The sequence below is a fragment of the Triturus cristatus genome, chromosome 2_1, assembly GCF_964204655.1.
Source record: "Triturus cristatus chromosome 2_1, aTriCri1.1, whole genome shotgun sequence".
NCBI lineage: Eukaryota > Metazoa > Chordata > Amphibia > Caudata > Salamandridae > Triturus > Triturus cristatus.
The window spans coordinates 419,626,108-419,646,923 of NC_140581.1; the positions used below are offsets into that span (position 1 = coordinate 419,626,108).

A 20,816-nucleotide genomic window follows, 5' to 3' on the forward strand; every position below is an offset into this window, starting at 1 on the left:
TTTCGCCATGGCTGCCTCCCTCTGCGTGCTTTCACGGGCAAATGGTCGGGAGGAAGTACAAGTGGGTGTCCGGCATGTAGCTTGTGTGATGAGACTGAAGTCCATGTCTTCTTTTTTTGCCGGGGCTATCAAACAGCAAGACGTAGATGGCTGCTTCAGCTGTGCAAAAACCTGGGCACCACATATTGCAGGGAAGCATTTAGAATCTTAAAGTACAACACAGATTCTCATATAGTCTTTGCAGATTCACGTTTTTTAAGCTCCATGTGGTGGGTCAGGGGAAACTTCCTCAAGATGCAAGATCAAGGACTTGATTGTGCCTGATTATATTGTCTTTTTTTTAACATTGTAATATTTTTGATGAATTGTTTTTATTCTTCTTAAAATGTTATCTGCTTGTATATATTTGTGGCTGTTCTTTTATGGTGAAATACCGAAATAAAGTAATATTGGTATTGGCATTTATATATATGTATGTATATATATATACACATACATATATAAACATATATATAATCTGCATATCTATATAAATACAAATATAAATGCATGCATATATATACATATATGTATACATATGCATGTTATGTACATGAAAGTTTGAAAAACACTAATAAAAGCAAAGCTAAAAAGCCACCTAATTACAAACAGAATTGCTTTAACTTAAACGAGGGCAAGACCTATTGCATTTTCAATGCTTGTTTACTTTGGTTCCATCAAGAAGGCATTCAGATGTATCATACATTTGCCATAAATTCTGAATGTTAGCACTCTAGCTGCTCATTAGATCACTGTAGTAAAGCTACTGCTCACCAGGGAAGTCTGCTGCTGGTATTGAAAGTGCATGTTTCAGTCTGCATGTCAGAATTGTTTTATGAAATAGAAGAGGATTTGAGAAGTCACTCAAAATGTGCCCTAATTTTTCTTTCTGCAGTACTAATCATACTTTCAGTGGCAAAATGAGCCCCCTCATTTTGTTCCTTTTTAAATTAAATGTTTTAAGAGTTACCACTTTATTCCAATCAAGATGGCTTCAGGTGTGCCATATATTTGTCATAAGTAGGACTGTTAGCGCTCTAGTTGTTCTTTAGAACACTCTGGGAAGCTGCAGTAGAACACAAAGGAATCAACTGACAGTCTCTGCCCTCGTTGGATGTACATCTTTTATTGAGAATGTCAGACTTTATTCTCACATGACTGAGAAAGATAATGTGAATTTACAGAAAATATGCTCTCAGTTTAGCTTATAGATCACCTTCCAAACCTCTATGGGAAAAGCATGAGAAAATAGTTTTCTCTCAAACATGATTCATGATATCCCAGCAGAAGGCTTTTTCACATGGTAAAATCACCTTAGAACACACCACAATTCCTAAAATTAGTATGGTACCATCAACAAAGGATTTATAATGTAACTAAAGTCTTATAACTTTCTATTAACTGCAATGATTTTTAATGAGGTGCTATCATGTATATTAGTCCCAAGATGGCTGCCAACACTTCTTGGATGAAGTGCTGACAGCCAATCAGATCTCACGATGAGATGTGTGATTAGGCTCCGCCCAGATATATCTATGATTTTACTTTTGATTTTCTCAGCAACTACTGAACGGATTTACACCATTTAACCAAAAGGCACGGTGTGAACCAAGGGCTACCTCTTTGCCAAATTTTGTGTAATTCCGTTCAGCAGTTCGGGCTGCAGCTGTGATTAACAGTTCCTATGAAAAATTGCATGGGGAAAACATGTTTTGGGACCCCCCTTTTTTCTCGGCCCCCGCTTGACGAATCACCCTGAGACTTTCAGGATAGGAGCGAACTGGAGCGCCCCACCAGTTTTGAAAATTTCGCGAAGATTCGTCAACCGGCGCCAAAGTTATTCCAAATAGAATGTTGCGGATTTCCTATAGATAATAGGTCCTAACTATAACTACCTACTGGCGACCGCCAGTAGGTTATATATATATATATATCAACAAAGAGTCCCGTAGTGACTTCAACCTTTCGCAAGGAACACACGGGCACAGACCACAGCATTGGGTGAAATCCAGGGTTTATTTACAAGCCAAGAACGGTCCACATGACGCGTTTCGGTCGCCGACCTGCGACCGTGATCACATAGACACGCTACGTCAAAAAAAAAAAAAAATATATATATATATATATATATATATATATATCAACAACAAAATGCCTCTGAGCATAAGGACGCTACTCCGTTGGTGCAGGTTAACAAACCCCATTTATTTCAGATACTGCAATTGGTGTCCGGTTTTTAAATAAAGTTCCCCAACGCGTTTCAAAGTCACTGCTTCTTCATCATGGGGCAGTTTGGCAGCACATAACGGCGCGAAACCACAGCGGTTAATTTATACCCTTTTCATTGCATGCTCTCCCCAGTGAGGCATGCTGGGTGCTGTAGTCATATTCTGTCCCCTCCAGTGGGGTCCGTTACTGTGCCTCGATATGTGCCTTCATTAAATATATATATATATATATATATATATATATATATATATATATATATATATATATATATATATATATATATATATATATATATATATATATATATATATATATCCTACTGGCGGTCGCCAGTAGGTAGTTATAGTTAAGACCTAGTTTCCATATGAAAACCGTTTTCTGTTTTTCCAATAACTTTGGCGCCGGATGACGAATCTTCGCAAAATTTTCAAAACTCGTGGGGCGCTCCGATAAGCTATAATCCTGAAAGTTTCGGGGTGATTCAGTAAGCGGGGGCCAAGAAAAAAGGGGGGTCCCAAAACATGTTTTCTCCATGTTATATTCCATAGGAAATTTTAGACACGGCTACAGCCCAAACTGCTGAACGGAATTACACCAAATTTGGCAAAAAGGTAGCTCTTGGTTCAGAAAGAGCCCTTTTTGTTAAATAGTGTAAATCCGTTCAGTAGTTCCTGAAAAATTATTTAAAAAAAGGTCGGAAAATCAATTTCCCATTGGAAACTTTAGACACGGCTACAGCCTGAACTGCTGAACGGAATTACACCAAATTTGGCAAAAAGGTAGCCCTTGTTTGAGAAAAAACTCTTTTTGTTAAATGGTGTAAATCCGTTCAGTAGTTGCTGAGAAAATCAAAAATAAAAGTTTTGATATCTATGGCTGTGGTGGATCCGTGAACCCTCCCAACCACGAGCTTTATTCTAATTGACTGTCAACACTCCAAACCAGGAAGTGTTGGCAGCCCTCTTGTGACTCGGTAGAACCGAGTCACAAGAAAACAGAAAAACAAACGCGTAAAACAAGAAAAGGGGACACGGTAGAAACACCCTGACCCCCTAGGCCTCCTTAGGGGGCCCCACAAGGACCCCCAGGGCCAAAAAAAGCATCTTTTTAAAAACAAAATTGGCAAAAGTCGCGGTGGATCCGCGGATCCTGCAACGAAAATAAAAAAAACGAAGCCCGCGCTTCGGTATTATTTAGCCCCCTGGGTGGGCCAAGTCCCGGGGGACTGCCACCCCCTGGGGCTTGTTTTTAAAATGGGTGGGGAGGCTCCAAGGCTCCCCCAAGCCCCATGGACCGCCACCCCTGGGGCTTTTCTTAAATATTTGCGGGGGACACATACCCCCCCCCCGCACCCTCTGAGGCTTGTTTTTTTTTGTAAATAACCTGTGGGGGGGGCTCGAGCCCACCTATACACCCTGGGGACCGCCACCTCCCCGGGGCACTAACTATGTAAATTCGGGGGTCCGTTACAGACCCCCGAGCCCCAGAGACCACCACCGCCCTGGGGCTTTGCCAATGTTGGGAGGGGGGGCGCGCGACCCCCCTCCAGGAGCCCTTGATGGCCCTGGGGACCGCTACCCCCCTCACGTTACGCTAGATGGGCCATGTACGCACGATGCGCTTCGCGCACCGTGCGCACATAGAGGACATATGATGCGCTTCGTTGTGAAAGGTAATATTTTAATTTTTCACTGATATGTCATATGCCATGCACAAATGGTGCCCTACGGCCACATTTTGCACATGGGGTGGGAAGAGTATGGATATTGTTTTAATATTTAATATTTTAATTTTTCACTGATGTTTCATATGCCATGCACAAATGGTGTTCTACGGGCACCATTTGCGCATGGGGTGGGGAGAGTATGGATATTTTTTTTTTTAATAATAATTTTTACCGTACGCGTACGGTAAGCGTAATCGGCGAAATTATCGAAAAAATTAAAATTCCGTTTTTGGTCTTGGGGGATCTTTGGGGACTCCCTCAACATGGCTAGGTGCTTAGGAGCTGTCTAAACAGCCCCTTTACATGTTTTTGGCCTTTGTTTTTTAACCCCCTCTCAGAGTGCGAGAGAGAAAATGGCGTCCGCCACTTCCTGGTTTCGACCGATTCGAATGTTTACTAAGATCTAACAGCCAATCTGATTTGAGCTCGCGCACGCCACCGTACGCGTACGGTAAGCGCACGGTAAGCGCACGGAGCGCTGCCACAGATATATATATTGATTTAAATGCTTTTTTCTCAGGAACTACTGCACAGATTTACACCAGACCTACAAAAGGCACTTCCTTGACCTGAGGACTACCTCTCTGCCAAATTTCAAGTAACTCTGTTCAGCCGTTCGGGCTGTAGCTGTGTCTAAAGGTCCTATGGGAAAATGCATGGGGAAAACGCGTTTTGGGACCCCCATTTTTTCTCAGCCCCCGCTTGACGAATCCCCCCGAGACTTTCAGGGCAGGAGCGGAGCGTAGCGCCCCACCTATTTTGAAAATTTCGCGAGGATTCGTCGACCGGCGCCAAAGTTATTCAAAATAGAATGTTGCGGATTTCCTATGGAAACAGGGTCCTAACTATAACTACCTACTGGCGACCGCCAGTAGGTAATATATATATATATATATATATATATATATATATATATATATGACATAATTTTAGCATTTTTGTAAAAGGGAATGAAAGTCAAATTAGGGAATGAAAGTCAAAATGGGGCTTGAATGTTCGTTCCTTTCTGGATCTGGCCTACAAGCAGTTTCCCCCGAAAGAAAATAATTTAAAAAACATATACAGATATATACCTATATATCTACAAAAATGCAGAAATTCACAGAAAACACTCTCTCTTGGAACCAGCATTACACTAATGTACTCTTGCAGTCCCTCGCTTCTTAATGATTGGTGGAAGAGGCCAGATGTTTCTGGTGTCGCAGTCTCTCTTTGAAACTCTTACCTTACATTAGACTTACACAGACCAAATTAACCACTTTGCAAAAAAGCGACGTAGTTATTTACCAGCTGCGTACATTTGCATCACTCACGACCGAAGCACAATTATCATAGCATCCTGTGGCCACCCCAACGCCCTTCTACTGAATGCCAAATCATAACCTGAAAGGGCTTTTATTGTTCTCTTTAACCCGTCATTAACCAGATTGTTCATGTGCTCGCCCTCACACGTCTTCTGTTTATATTATCACATGAGAGTGCATTGGTAAAACAAAACAAATATGCAAGTTTTCTCTAGAAATTATTGCTTTTTAAGTTTCAGTTATCTTGATGACCAGGAAATAAATGCCCAACATAAGTTGATAAAGGATTTTAAACTTGTAGTGATCCACAAAAGCCTATGTGCTAACAAAATGTATACTTATTTTTTCCTCACCTGAATAGAAATCAAACTCACCAACGTCAAATGGAAACATAACAGATCACTAAGTGTGTAAAAATACAATGCACCCCAGAAAGCTTACGTTTACTTACCCAGCGTTCCGCAGGGTTTGTTTTTGTAGGTGCAGATGTCATATCTGTTGGAAAGAAGAATGGAGACAAAGCTAGTCAGAGAATAAAATTTGTAACTTTCTTTCTGCGTATTTGGTCACAGTTCTATATCACATCTCAAGCTGTCAGACCTCAATCAAAGCAATTATGAGAAGCCAGCTGGAGTATTGGCATTTACAGCACTTTGGCATTACCCGCAGGATGCTGTACACTCACAGACTCTGGCCTCCGGCCAGAGGGACACCTGCCAGTGAGAGGAAAAAAGCCTAAAGTGGATCTTTGTAATCATAGCTACAGAGAGGGGCCTCTCGCGCTGCTGCGAAGCTGCTGCAACTTGCTTAAGGCAGCCGGACTCCTTAAAGGGGACCGTCAAACTTCTGTGACGCAGCGGTTCTTTAAGGAAGCTTGTTGTGGTTTTGCGAATATGCAGCTCCTTAACGCTGCCAATCAAGGTGCTTTGAAGTTGCACCAACATGGAGCAGCCCTTTATGACGTTAAGCTGCAGCATTTTAAAGCAATCTGTCCGGCTTCTGAGAAGTTCTCTTCAAGCTACAGCGGAGGTGCAGCTCTCTAATGCAGGCCATCTACTGATAACAAGCAGCTCCTTAACCCCTTCAGCGCGGCGCGGATTTCCGCGCCACGCTGAAGGTTCTGAGCGCGGGCGGGGCCATGACGGAACGGTTCCGTCATAAGCACAGCCCAACCGACGTGCATGACGGAACCATTCCGTCATGCGCGTCGAAGGGGTTAAAGTAGAATGTGTTGTTGGAACGGGGGAATATGATGTCAATGAATAACATCCAATGTGCAGGCCCAACAATGGCAATACCAATAAATCCAATGTCAATGTATGCCATAACCTGTGCCCGCATAACAATCTCAATACCCATAAATGCAATATCAAGGTATGCTATAATCCATGCCTGCACAACGGTGTCGATACCAGGAGTAACAATGTCAATCAACATATGTCATAATACATTCATGCATAACAATGTTGTTACCAGTAGAAACAATGTCGATGTACGCCATGATCTAGGCACGCATAACTATGTCAATATCAGTAAAGACAATGTTGATGTACGCTGTGACAACTTTATGCACAACGTTGAGAATGTCAGTAAAAATTATATCAATGACTGCCATCATATTTTCAGACGTTCTACTGAACTCGTATCATTGCTGTCGGCTTCCCCAAAGGTGGCGTCCGCATCAACCCTGAGTCAGAAATACATTGTCAGACATGTACTGTTACCCCAACCCATGCCTGTCAAGTGACATGTCACAGGTGGGATTTCACTTAGCCCAGAGACAAAAGCGCACTCAAGGAAAACCCTGATCGAACCCACAGATAGATGGTTGCACCACAAACAGGTCTGAGGAAATTGGCCCCAATGAAACATATTTGGCCAAACGCATGCATTCCCAAAAAATACCGCAAAGCTAGATGCCACATGTAGATAGGAACACTCAGTCAATAAGGACACAACATGCACACCACACGTAGTGTTTACGCTCTCCCCCCACCAGACATCTGGACACATACACACTGGCCCACACTAGCTCTTCCAGAGGTCGAGAACCATCTGTGTTCTGATCAGATGCCCAAGCTTATTAATTTACGACTGAGATGCTTTTTCAAGACTGCAGAATTGTTTTATTGTACCTCACAAGATGTATATATTGTCAGCCAAAACTTGTACAAAGAGAGATTTTCTTCAGATGCACTCGGTCGAGACTCTCCCGGCCGCTGTGTTAAATTAAAACAACTTGTACCTGTTTTGCCAAACGCCTCTTGCGTTATTCATTTATTTAAGGCAAAACCATATTCGAGCAACATTTTGGTGAGCCAAATAGCAGGGATTGGTTTATCGAGCCCGACTGCTGCCGGAACGGAAGGACTCCTGCCCAAACAGATTCACATTGCACAAACAAGATTGGTGAGCAGACGCCTAATTGATTAGAAGTTCTGCTGAATCCACAGGTCGGAGGTCTGTCCGCAGACAGTCCTCACAGGGTAAGAGACTACATCTGATCCTTAGTCCCAGTAGGTGGCATGTGGCAAATTGGAACAAGCTCATAGATCACTTTTGATTTTTCCCCTAGTCAGTACGCTAGAGAGGGCAAAGGGGGCTACTATTGTTTGCGATCACTGTGAGGGATAAAGGGTATGCTTGTCTCTGGGTGTCAGTTAGGGACCGCCTTGACCACTGGGCAGGGTACGCTGATATGCTTGTTTCTGGGTGGCAGACAGGGGTCGATTGGACCCCTGGGCATGGTACAGAGGCACGCATAGGCTCTAGGTGTAATGGCACATGCCCCCCTCGCACAAGTAGCCCGTCAGCACAACCTCAACATAATCTCCTACGCCGACGACACCCAGCTCATCCTCTCCCTCACCAAGGACCTACACACCGCCAAAACGAACCTCTACGAGGGAATGAAGGCTGTCGCCGAATGGATGCAGAGCAGCCGTCTGAAACTGAACTCGGACAAGACGGAGGTCCTCATCCTCGGATCCACCCCCTTGGCCTGGGACGACTCGTGGTGGCCTACAACGCTGGGAACGGCACCCACACCTACCGACCACGCACGCAACCTCGGATTCGTCCTTGACTCCTCCCTCTCCATGTCGAAGCAGATCAACGCCGTCTCCTCCTCCTGCTACAGCACCCTCCGCATGCTCCGCAGGATCTACAAGTGGATCCCGTCCGAAACAAGGAGAACTGTTACACAGGCCCTCGTCAGCAGCAGGCTGGACTACGGCAACGCACTCTACGCAGGAATCCCAGCCAAACACCTGCATCGACTACAACGCATCCAAAACGCCTCCGCACGTCTGATCCTCGATGTACCCCGATGCAGCCACATCACCCCCCACCTGAAAGACCTGCACTGGCTCCCCGTCGACAAGAGGATCACCTTCAAACTCCTCACCCACGCACACAAAGCACTCCACAACACCGGACCAGCCTACCTGAACGACAGACTCAACTTCTACACCCCCACCCACCAGCTCCGCTCAGCAAACCTCGCCCTCGCGGCCGTCCTCCGCATCCAACGAAAGACCACCGGCGGCAGATCATTCTCCTACCTCGCCGCCAAGACCTGGAACACCCTCCCCACCCACCTACGGCAGACCCAGGAACTGCTCACCTTCAGAAGACATCTTAAGACCTGGCTCTTCGAGCAGTAGCGGTTCCCCCCTCCCTTCAGCGCCTTGAGACCCTCACGGGTAAGTAGTGCGCTTTACAAATTCCTTGATTGATTGATTGATTGTAACACAGAGCCAGCATCTCGATTTTATTTTCTGAAAGAGTTTTTTAGTGCTTAAACGGGGTTTGTTTTTACTGGTAGTATCTAAAAGGAGTGGGACGCGTTATTCGCTTAGACCGCCGGTCGTTAGACAGTTGGTACGTACTACCACTGGGTGTAATATCGGCTGTAATTCGGACATTAGGGAAAATTTCGGATGTGGTGAATAAGGTGTAGGTTGAATCTGGCCATGGAGGGCTGATCATTGTCAGGTTATGTCCACACAAATGGGTGCTATTTTTGTCCACCGAGCCAGATAGTGACAGACTATCAGGTTCACTTAGCTCCGCGTAGTACCTGGAGCATCCCCTCTCCTCAGAGGGAAGGCACTGGGGGTGGGGGGAGAGGGGGGCTAAGGTTTTTTGGACAAAATAATATTTTTTTCAGTCAACCTTTTTATCTTTTAGTCTCAATTAGAATTTTTCCATTGATGCATTTACTGATAATGTGGTGCTGTTAAAATGTTTGCAATTTGCTTCATGTTTTAATATTATGTTGTGTTAGTGAGTCGATGCTTTATGAAATAATAACCATTTCTTTCCAAATTTCATGATTACTAGTTTACTACTGCAAATCAACTCGTACTGTTTTGACTTAACAATTGCACTTTGTTACAGGTTGTTACTATTTCATTGCATTTGTCTTTGTTGTTTGTTAAATGTTCTTTTTCTCGAGGCAACAAGGTTACAGAGCTCGTAAGCAATAGATATTTTCGGAAACACATTATGTACACAGTTTTCCCCACAATTTGAGTAGAATTCTTAATGATTTAAAAATCTCGAGACGATCGAATTTTGTAAATTCCTTAAAATGAGTTCCATAAATCCACCCCACTTGACCATATGCAAGCTTGGTTCCCCACATAGGCCCGGAAAATATGAAAACATTGCCATAGTGGCACGCCCATACCAAAGCATACAGATTTCCCTGACCTGAAGGTGGAACATTTGACACCAACATCTTAGAACACACAAAGACTCACATACAAATCAGATATGCAGAACAGAAAAGAGCTCATAGAGAGGCCTTACTAGAACTATGGGCCATGTTCGAGGTAGCCCCATCCTACAACACTATACCCGAGTTCGCATGCAAAGCATCTTCACCTCCCCCGCCATACACCAGCAGAGATATGCTTTCACTGATGCCCACCATCCCAGCCGCCCCTGCCCTGGGTTACACCAATCCACTGGTCAAGGGGACTGGTGGACCTCCCCTGGTACAGCAAGTCACTAGAAATGGGGGGAGAGACCAACCAGCCCAGATGCAGTCAGCCCTGGCCGAGTCCAGTGTCAGGTCTCCTCAGGGTTCAACCCACCACCCATCGGTTGCGGCCCATCAGGTCCAAACTGAATGGGGAGCACGTGCTTCTGATCACCTCACAGGGTGCCCTAAAATCAGAAGGAAGTTTGTGGCCCTCCTGGAATGGGATTCCACCAGTGGAGGGGAGGACAGGGACCCCAGTCCTCCAAAAGCCGACTCGGAAGGGGGAGCCACGGGCTATACTCCACCAAGGCAGGCCTATGGCGCGAGGAAGCATCAAGGTGTAAGTCTGAGTCCAAGACATTGCCTAGAAGAACAGCATGCAGCACTAAGCAAAGAAGGCAACCCAGGTGGGAGTTAGAGGAAAGGTGTGAGTTAAAGATAGAGAGAGCTAGAGCTCTCACCTGGGAAGCCCAGCAGGAAGAGGGAACTACTCCTGCTGCCCTGGAAGGAACGAGAAGAAGGCCTCGGGCCCCACATAGAGATGAGCCCAGGGATGAGTTAGGAGGAAGGCCCCAAACAGAAACACACATGCCACCTGGCCGTCAGAGTAGGAGAGGGGCTGACCAGGAAATAAGTAGTCAGGAAAGCATGACAGGTTGCAGCATGGTACCTTTACACTTGCACAAGGAGAGCCGCTCCCCCCAGAACATGCTGGTCAGGCAGACTAACCCCTTGAGAGATAGTATCCAGAGAAGAGGGAGAGGCCTTCAGGTTGCATTGCAGTCTTGTTTAGGCTTTTTGAGAGGTAACTCCCATCCTTCCTTCACTAAACACAGTGGGCCTCTTACAGGGTGCCCAAACAACAATTCAAAGGGGCTGTAGCCAACTCCTTTTTGTGGGACCTCTCTGTAAGCAAACAGAAGGCAGGGTAGAAGGATGTCCCATCTTCGCCTGAGCTTTTCAGGTAATCCTTTGATCATACCCTTTAGGGTCTTGTTGAATCTCTCAACAAGCCCATTGCATTGTGGGTGATAAGGAGTGGTGAACTTGTAGTTGACACCACATGCCTTCCACATAGCTGTCAAGTATCCTGACATGAAGTTGGTACCTCTGTCAGAAACCACCTCCTTAGGAAACCCCACTCTGGAGAATACTCCTAGCAGGGCCCTGGCCACAACAGGAGCTGTAGTGGTCCTAAGGGGAATTGCCTCTGGATACCTGGTGGCATGATCCACTACCACCAGTATAAATCTGTGCCCAGATGCAGTGGGAGGATCCATGGGACCCACTATATCTATTCCCACTCTTTCAAAGGGGACCCCCACCACAGGTAGTGGTATTAGGGGGGCCTTTGTTGTGCCACCTGATTTGCCACTGGCTTGGCAGGTCACACAGGAGCGACAAAACTCCTTGGTATCTTCATTCATGTGAGGCCAGTGAAAGTGAGGGACAAGTCTGTCCCAGGTCTTGTTCTGGCCTAAGTGTCCTGCTAGAGGAATATCATGGGCCAAGGTAAGAAGGAAGCCCCTAAATTGCAGAGGTATAACCAACCTCCTTGTTGCACCAGGTTTTGGGTCTCTAGCCTCTGAATAAAGGAGCCCATCATCCCAATACACTTTATGGGTACCTTGAGCATTCCCAGCAGCCTCAGCAGCAGCCAGCTGTCTGAGGGGTTCAAGAGATGGACAGGATACCTGAGCCTGCCCCAAGTCAGCCCTGGAAGGTCCCTCTGTCCCCAGAAACTCAACCTGATCAGGTTCAAGCTCTTCAGGGACAGTTCCTTCAGGGTTCTCTAGATCATCTTCCTGGGAAGGCTGATCATCACCTTGAGGCAGGGGGGAAGGCACAGCCTTAACCCTCCTGTTCTTCTTCTTGGTAGGTGCTTGGTCCATTGTTCCAGGATCCAAGACCTGAGGTTCAGTGAGGCACTTTTTGGCCTGTGACCTGGTCACAGCAAGGACATGTGGTGATATACCTAACATCTCTGCATGTGTCCTGTACTCCACTTCTGACCATAGAGAACTCTCTAGGTCATTGCCCAACAAACATTCTACTGGGAGGTCTGCACTAACCACAACCCTTTTGAGGCCAGTTACCCCTCCCCATGAGAAGTTAACAACTGCCACACTATGTGAAGTAGTGGCATTGCTGGCATTGGTCACCAGGTAGTTCTCACCTGGTATGTACTGTCCAGGGTCCACAAAGCCTGGTGTCACCATAGTGACACTGGCACATGTGTCCCTGTAGGCTTGAGCCACTTTTTCATTTATTAAAGGAGTCTGTCTGTACTTGCCCAGGTTACTGGGGCTCACAGTCAGGGAAAAATCCATGTCCCCATCACAGATCAAGACTGCCTGTGTCAGGGTTCTGTCTAAGTCAGAATCTCCTTCAGTTCCCATAGTGATTCCCACTACACCCTTTGTTTGGGGACCAACACTGCTAACAGTAGTACTGGGAGCAGGTGCCTTAGGGGCAACAGTGTTGGGGGCTCCACCCTTCTTACAATCACTGGTCCAGTGAGTTGTATTCTTGCAAGATTTGCACCAGGGTTTCTTTGGACCTTCTTTCTTCTTCCCTTTAGGCTGCGACCCACCCTTGTTAGTACTAGTTTGGGGCCTGTTGAAGACTTCTGGTCTTTAGATTTCTGATCTCCACCCTTTTGGTCTGTTTTCTTCTGATCACCCCCTTGGCCCTGGTTCTGGTTCTTTTGCTTAACCCTGGTTCTGACCCATTTGTCTGCCTTCTTTCCCAATTCTTGGGGAGAGGTCAGATCTGAGTCAACCAAGTGTTGATGCAGTTGCTGGTTCTGACAGTTATTTAAAATCTGTTCTCTCATCATCAAATTGTACAATCCTGTATAATCAGATACCTTACTTTCCAGCAACCAACCCTCCAAAGCCTTAGTGGCACATTCAATGTATTCAGACCAGTCCTGAGTCTGTGTCTTCTGGGTGTCTCTGAACATTAACCTGTACTGTTCAGTGGTTAAGCCTAACCCATCAACTAGGACACTCTTCAGGGCTCTGTAGTTTCTGACATCCTCCTCCCTAACAGTGAGGAGTCTATCTCTGCCTCTTCCTTCAAAGGAGAGCCATAAGATTGCTGCCCACTGGTCTTCAGGAACCTGCTGCACTTTGCAGGCTCTCTCAAGAGCAGTCATCCATTTGTGGATGTCATCCCCACTTTTGTAGGGGGGCACAACCTTGGACAGGTTCCTATTGTCAAAGACCCTATCTTTGTCCTTAGGGACAATGCTGCCACCAGTGGGTATAGACCCACTCTCCTTAGGTTGCCTAGCCTTGTTCAGTTTCTCTTCCATCAGGGCTACTTCTAGCTCCTGTCTCCTGATCCTCAGCTGAGCTTCCTGCATTCTGGCCTCATGTTCCCTCCTCTGAGGGGTGGTCATCCTCCTTCTGGAGTGACCTTGAGAGCCTCTAGAGGCATGAGAAGCATTAGATTCACCTGAGTGATTCCTTTGCCTCCCAAGCCCCTGGTTAAGTCCACTGGGGAGATCCAATGGGATGATCCCATTGTCAGTCCCCAATAGCCTTAGGTTAGCTGGGCCACGTATAACACTTGGCACTGGGCTAGTTCTCCCTTCATCCCCACTAACATCTGTATCCCTATCACTTTCATCCTCTGTAGTATGAATCTCATCTAAGGGGTGATTATTGGAAAGGGGTACCTCAGTTGCATCTTCAGAAGGGGGGGCTCCTGTTCCAGTCCCTAAGGGTCCTAACTGGGAGGCTTTCTTGAGAGCTTTCTGATCTTCATCAGCCTGTAAAAGCTCTCTGAGTTCAGCAGAAGTAGGGTTCTTGGGCTGTTTAAGGCCCCTGATATTTGCCAACTGCCTGAGCTCATTTTGATTTAGGGTAGCAAAGAGAGTTGGTGCCCTCTGGGGGTCACTCTCGACAGAGATGGGTACCTTGGACCCCTCTGCCCCCTCCATTGCTCTTAAGTGTGGGTGGATGTGTTGCAATCTACCTACACTTGGGTTTACCTACTAAACCTATCTAGTAGTTGTAGTCAGGGTGTGCTACTCCCTTTGCTCTACAACAACTAAGTTCAGTAGAACTTAAGTATATCTATCTTGTTTTATATGTACCTACAGGTACCTATGTGATCTTTCAATTGGTAACCAAGAGATTACAATGGTAAAACACAGCAAGCTCAAATCCCATCGCTGCCACCAATGTGAGAAGTTGGCCTGGTATATGATGTTCACTAGTTAAAGTGACCACCTTGTACCATGCCAAGCAACCCTTATGGTGTGGTTGTAAGTCAACCTTTTTGGACTAGCTGCCCTAGTGGTAGCGTAGGCTAAGCAGTCTTTGAGGCTAAACTCGTTAAAGCGTGTTAAGCCGGCTGTTTTACCAAATGTAACCCCCCTTTATACCAATGAAAGGACACCACACAGATATATATTCAAAATATATATGTATTTATTTCTCAAAGTATCCCCTAGACTCTTTATGAGCACAGGAGCACAAATCGTTAAACAAGACAACGTTATAATATACAGAAGTTGCACTTTATATGGATGGGCCCTGGTGGCCACTCAAACCATATACTAAAATAGTGGTATAAGTACCACGAACAGGAAAGGGAAAAGGCCTAGGGCCTCTAGAATCGCTGGGCCTACAAGGAGCTAACTTCAGTTAGTGACCAGGAGGTCCATGGGTTGCACGTGCAGTGAGGAAAGTCACACGCGGGCTCCCATAGGTTTTCAATGGGTGCGTAAAAGTTAGAAAGTTACTGCAGAAAGGGTCTTCTGGGTGGACTACGATCTCAAGATTCGAAACACAGACACTAGAGATGATTCTCTACACTTGGGCACCGGAGTGCCAGCTTTACCTCACCCACAGGAAGCGGGTGCATAGGTCTCGAAGTGCGTCGGGTTTCTTCTATCGATTCAATGGAGCCTGATGACAAAGATGCTGCAGGCGGTCGGTCCAGAAGAGCTGCGTTGGATCCAAGGGTGGATCGGAGTTGTAGAAGACCTGAAAGCAGAGGGGACAGTGTTCACAGTCACTAGCCAGTGACCGGCGTGGCACCAGGTAGGTACCAGGCGATGTCGGGTGCAAACAGGTGGTTAGGTGTAGCTTGTCTCCGCAGCCACGTGGTCCCTGAAGGTCGACGACGTCCAGGAGTCGAGTCACGAGCTGTCCCACGCAGGCTCTCGCTGTCGGCGGTGTCGGCGACTCGAAAGAAGCAAACAAGCCTTGGCAAAGGCAGGAGTCGTGGATGTTCAAGAAAGCTGATTGTTCTGACCAGCAAGGTCAGAGGGGCTGCTCTTTTGGAGAGCAGCTAGGGCCAGTCTGGAGCAACCAGACCAGCGTCGTTGATTTCAAAGTTCGTCGCCAAAATGGCCACTAGCCAACGGGCCAGGGACCGGGCAGGCGCGTCGAGTTGCAAGGTGCAGAGGGGCCCCACGCAGATCGTGGAGATGCTGGAGGGCTCACCTTTGGTGCAGATGCTGCTCGATGGTTGGGCTTCTCAGGACCCAAAGCACAACTTGGAGGGAGCCTCTGTCGTTGCGCTTGCAGCTTGTCATCGGTCTTCCAAGATGGCTGGCTCCACGTGTCTCGGTGCCTCCACGGGTTCCTTCTTTGCAGGGACTGTGGATCGGGCTGTGAGAGGTCTGGAGGTCCAGGTCTTGTCGGGCTCTGGGCTCGGGCTCCGGCAGGAGGCGGCGACAAAGCAGACGTTCAATAGCTGGTTGGTGCTTGCGTTAGCAAGATGGTGACCAAAGGGGAGATTTCCTTCAGTCCTCTGTGCAGCAGAGCGTCGAAGTTCCCGTCTTCTTCTTGTTGTTAAGTTGATTCCAGGATGTCTGAAGTCTTAGGACACAGCTCCTACCTTTAAGCGGATTCTAGGGGCCGGACTACCTGCTAGGTCCCTCCCTAAGGGTGGGACCAGGAAGGGGGGTGGTTACAACCCCAATCCTTTGTCCAGCTCGCCCCAGGTCCGGGGCTGGTGTGCCCCAGGACCGGATTGAACTGGCATATGCACCGAGGCTCCTTGTGAGCCTCAGGCATGCCTGGTTTCTTTCAAGCCCTACCTGACCAATACACAAAATCCTGTCTGGGGTGGTGCTCGCACCTCCCCTGGCAGGAAACCCTTTGTCCACGTCTCCCAAGCTGGAAGGACTCCCAGCAGCAGGAGGGCAGACTTGTGTCTGTGGTGGCAGCATCCATTTTGTGGAGCTGAGGCTATGTCGGATTTTACCCGGGTTTCAGGTACTGTACATGTCGTGCCCCTCTAGAAGGGTGGAATGCTAACCCCGTCGCCAGAATTGGCGAGAGGTTAGTATTCCAATTCGTATGACACCTTACTCGACATGTTTTGATAAAGCCAAACCAAAGATAGCATTTAACCGCGAGGTTCATAATGCACTTAAGAGTATATGGTATGGCGATATCTGGAAACAGTAGAAGGAAGTGGTTCCGACCACTGCAGACAGGCTCAGCTCATGCCAGAGCACCATCTCACATGGAACCAAGCACTCTGCCTTCAGGATTGTCAAGGCCTGCCATAGGAGTGACTTATAGGTTAACATGTGTGCCATTTAAGGTTAGGTATAGGTATACTACACCTAAGTAAGAGGTGGTTACCAGTTGTGTCAAATTTGTTAGGCCAAGCCTGGGGTGGCATAATACATGCTTCAGCCCCTGGCAGGCCTTAGATACACCAATGCCCTGGGTACCTAGTGTACACTGGTACAGGGGCTCACAGGGTGATCCAATTCCAATTGGTTATGCACCTAGGGTGCACAGTGTCAATTTAGTTAGAGAGAACAGCAGGCTGGGGGTCTGATTAGCAGGCCTACAGCCTCAATATGTCAAAAACCAGTGAAGCAAAAAGCAAAAATTTGGGGTGACCATAGGATAGCAGACCCTACTCTCCTACAGCATTCTTTTACAAAATTCTCAAAGGGGACTGCCCACTGAGATGTAGGCCAGATTAGCCAGAGTAGTAGAACTCAACACCAAACTTTGGCGGGTAATTCAGGCCCACATACTACACTATTTCCGGAAGAGACAGGAGAAGGACAGGAAGAAGAAGGTGCAAGCCTAGAGAGACACCGCCAAACTGGTCCAACATAAGTTGAAAAAGACTGCTCTTGAGAGGGCCGCATTAGCCTTGAACGTCCAGATTGCTCCGCTTGTGAACCCCAGAAGGTATCTATCTGCCTAGTCCTAGTGGTCGAGGTCAGGGAGGCTGGGTCCAAACCAGCCTCATAGAATGCTACTATTGTCCCAGAATGAGCCACATAGCTAACCAGTGCAGTCTAAAAAAGTACCACAATCAAAATGGCATAATCCTAGGACAGCCCACTCAGAATACTCATCCACAGAATCACGCCCTGAGCAACATCGTTGCAGCTCCAATCAGCATCAGGGAAATCAGGCAACCCGTGCCCCGCCACATTAGGGAACGGGTGGCTGGCCAAGCGCAAGGCCACAGTTAACACTGCAGGCAGGGAACCTAGTTCAACAAACACCGGGGCAACAGTTGCAGCAGGGAGGGGTAACTGTTCAATCACAATCGCAAACCAAGAACACACAGTAGCAAGATCACCCCCCAACAGGATTTATCCCCCTCACACCACCAGGCAGACGCATTTTCTTACCTACATCGGCAACAGTTGTGTAGGCCAAAAAATACTATGTCGACTGGGAATCCATGCTACAGTTCACCATCCAGATGCCCGCTGGGGCCAGGGGCTCCCACTGCTGTAGGTCTGCAAGGACAGGGTTAGCCAACCACGCCCCGGGAGGAGGACAGTCTGTCGATGGAGCAGGGCGGGCCCCCAGCTGGTGTATAAAAATATACACTGTGGATCGCTCACCCAAGTCCAACTTTGGGAGGGCTATGTACGTCTCAACCGCCTCAGGGTTTAACACCAAGTAAAGGCTCTCCTTTAGTTCCAAAACAAGGCGAATGCTTTGGCATCGGGAGCCGGGTTCCTCAGCAATTGGAAGGAAGCGATGGCAGCGATGGCAACAATGTCCTCAAAACTCCAAAGGGAAAAATCCATCGAGGTCATTAGTGTCACCCCCATCAGGCCGAGCACATAAAGTCCACAACGAAACTCCCAAATACAATTCCAGCCATTTCCCTGCAGGGCCCTACGGGGGTCCACAAGCGACTCTCCAACCACTTCCGGTATCTTTTTTGTTACAATTAGCAATGCCTAAAAGCACAGCCACCAGACCCCACACCAAACAACACAAAAATCAGCCCAAAATTCTCCACCCTTCCAGAAGACGGGCGTAACTCAGCAACTTAACTTAATTAGAGAACAAACTCATTCCACACCACGTGCAGAGACCCCAGGGACACGCATGTGCCGACGGAAACATTGCTAAAATTCAAACATCCACTTTCCCTCACAAGTGCATGCAGCACATCCAGGATCTGATCAAAATGTCACACCTTTATACGGAGCAGCCCAGAGGGAAAGAGTACTGTCCCTACCCTAGCAAGGAGAGGAGGGAACCCAAAATGTTTAAAACTTACCATTCCCCTAAAAATCCTAGCACCTCCCTTCAGCAACCCACTTGGAAAATTTCTGCTCAGAGTACAACCATCGAGAGCATCGGTAAAATGTACACACAGGACGTTTTCCAAACAACTGCCTAACAATGTGTTTTTTCAAAGCTAACCTACAACGCACAACTCTTATCCTACAGGTCTGCGATCGAGTTGAAAGTACACCATCATTGCCACGGTCCGCCACCCCTTCGATTAAAGCTTTCAATGGACTTTCACAAGGCCAGTCGCTCAAGTAACACAGACTACAAATTGACTTTTACAACCACTTTTTAAGAGACATTTTTTGTACTGCACTAAGACAAGACACCTCTGGGCATTGAGATGACAGACATCTCCCCCTAAGACGATCCTACAGGCTACTAATGTTTTTTAAGTCACGTATTTTTGTATCTTTGTACACGCTCGATTTAGCTGGGGTGCTCTCAAGCTCCTTCGGAGCTAGATGTATGCCTAATTTATAAACTCTACTTCTACATTCTTGCAACGCATGCACTCCTACACAACACCTGGTACCAACACATGACCGCCATAGGCACCCAAACTATGAACAGATTGTGATAAATATGTTCACTAATACCCCATGCCGTAGGCGCAGACAGGCTTTCCATATCCCAGGAGATAGCCCCCAAAAAAGCAACCGGACAGAGTAGAACCCCGTAAGGCAATAGTAAACATCACCCGGTATGAGACCAACCCCACAGCACTGTACCTTTCCACCTATCCTAGCAACAGCCAAACCGAGGTAAACAGGATGCGCAGAAGGGGAACTATAGGGGAGGACATTGTTTGACCCCAGGACTTCATAGAAAAAAGGTTCCTGGAGATAGCAAGACCCACGGACCAGTGCACAAATATGTCCATTCCAGCCTCCATTTGCTGTCCCTGGGTGGCCCTTAATGTCTTTGGGGCCACCTTCTTTAATAACAAGTGAAGCGCTGACATGGAATTCCAGTGCAGGGTTGATCACCTCAATCTCACTGGGAGAAATGAGTCCCATGGGAGGGGGTCCAATGCTAGCAAAGACACCCCGCACCAGGAAATCTGGGATACCGAGATTAATAGGTATACATGATTGGAGGGGAAGGGGCAACCCCTAATTGTACAGAAACTTGCACTGTATTCTCTGTGTTTCAGAGGCAAAGGAAACCATACCCTTGGGCAGCAACAAAAACTGTGGCGTGATACTGCACATACCGGACCTGCAATGGGGCATTTCCATGTTGGTGGATATATACTGGCAAGGTGGTTACCTGGCCTAGACCCAGCTCAGCCCCGGGTGGCGGGGCATCTGCACCATCGTGACCATACACACCCCAACGCTGGTCATCCCTGGAGAAGATTTGTCTGAGTTGTCCCAACATCCATTACAGAAGAAAACAACTCTGTTTGCATCAGGCTCAAAAGAGAAGAACTGTTGATTTTTTGGCTGGGCTCAGTACCAGGACATTCCAGAAGAATTGAGACTGTTCACAGAGACTCAAGTAATTACAAGAGGGTCAATACCCTTCCTCACCATGCAAACAAATAACCAGGTGGAAGTTGCTGAAGATGATCAATGATACTGAGCAGGGCCTAAACGCTATCAAGGAAGAATTGAGAACCATCCGCCTTATGGTGATGCAACATCAGTACGTGTAGGACTTGATGACCGCGATGGAGAATGGGGTTTGTGCCAAGATTGGAGCTTCCTGTTGTACTTTTATCCCTGAAAATCATATGGACAATGGGACATTAACTCTTACCATCTAAGAACTGCATCACCTGCAAGCCGACATGAAGAAGGAGGGAGGTGCCCCAGAGCAGGACTGGTTGCATAGTTCTTTTCATGGATCCCCCTATGGGTGTCCAAACTATTCACATCACTAAACCCAGTTTTTGATGTTGTGCCCCTGTTGTGTGGTTTCCTACAAGTGGGGGTTTCCTGCTCTAGCCCTCACATTAGGTAGCATGCATATAGATAGGGAAAAAG

General features: G+C 47.2%; 1 protein-coding gene across 1 annotated transcript in view; it reads right to left on the minus strand.

Annotated features, from left to right (window-relative positions):
* The window catches only part of ADAMTS6 (ADAM metallopeptidase with thrombospondin type 1 motif 6), a 1,840,341-nt gene that overhangs the window by 1,109,282 nt on the left and 710,243 nt on the right, over positions 1-20,816 (minus strand). The window contains exon 8 of the mRNA XM_085631708.1: positions 5,750-5,793. Within this exon, the coding sequence (XP_085487834.1) occupies positions 5,750-5,793 (44 nt within the window). The remainder of the gene's footprint in view (positions 1-5,749; positions 5,794-20,816) is intronic.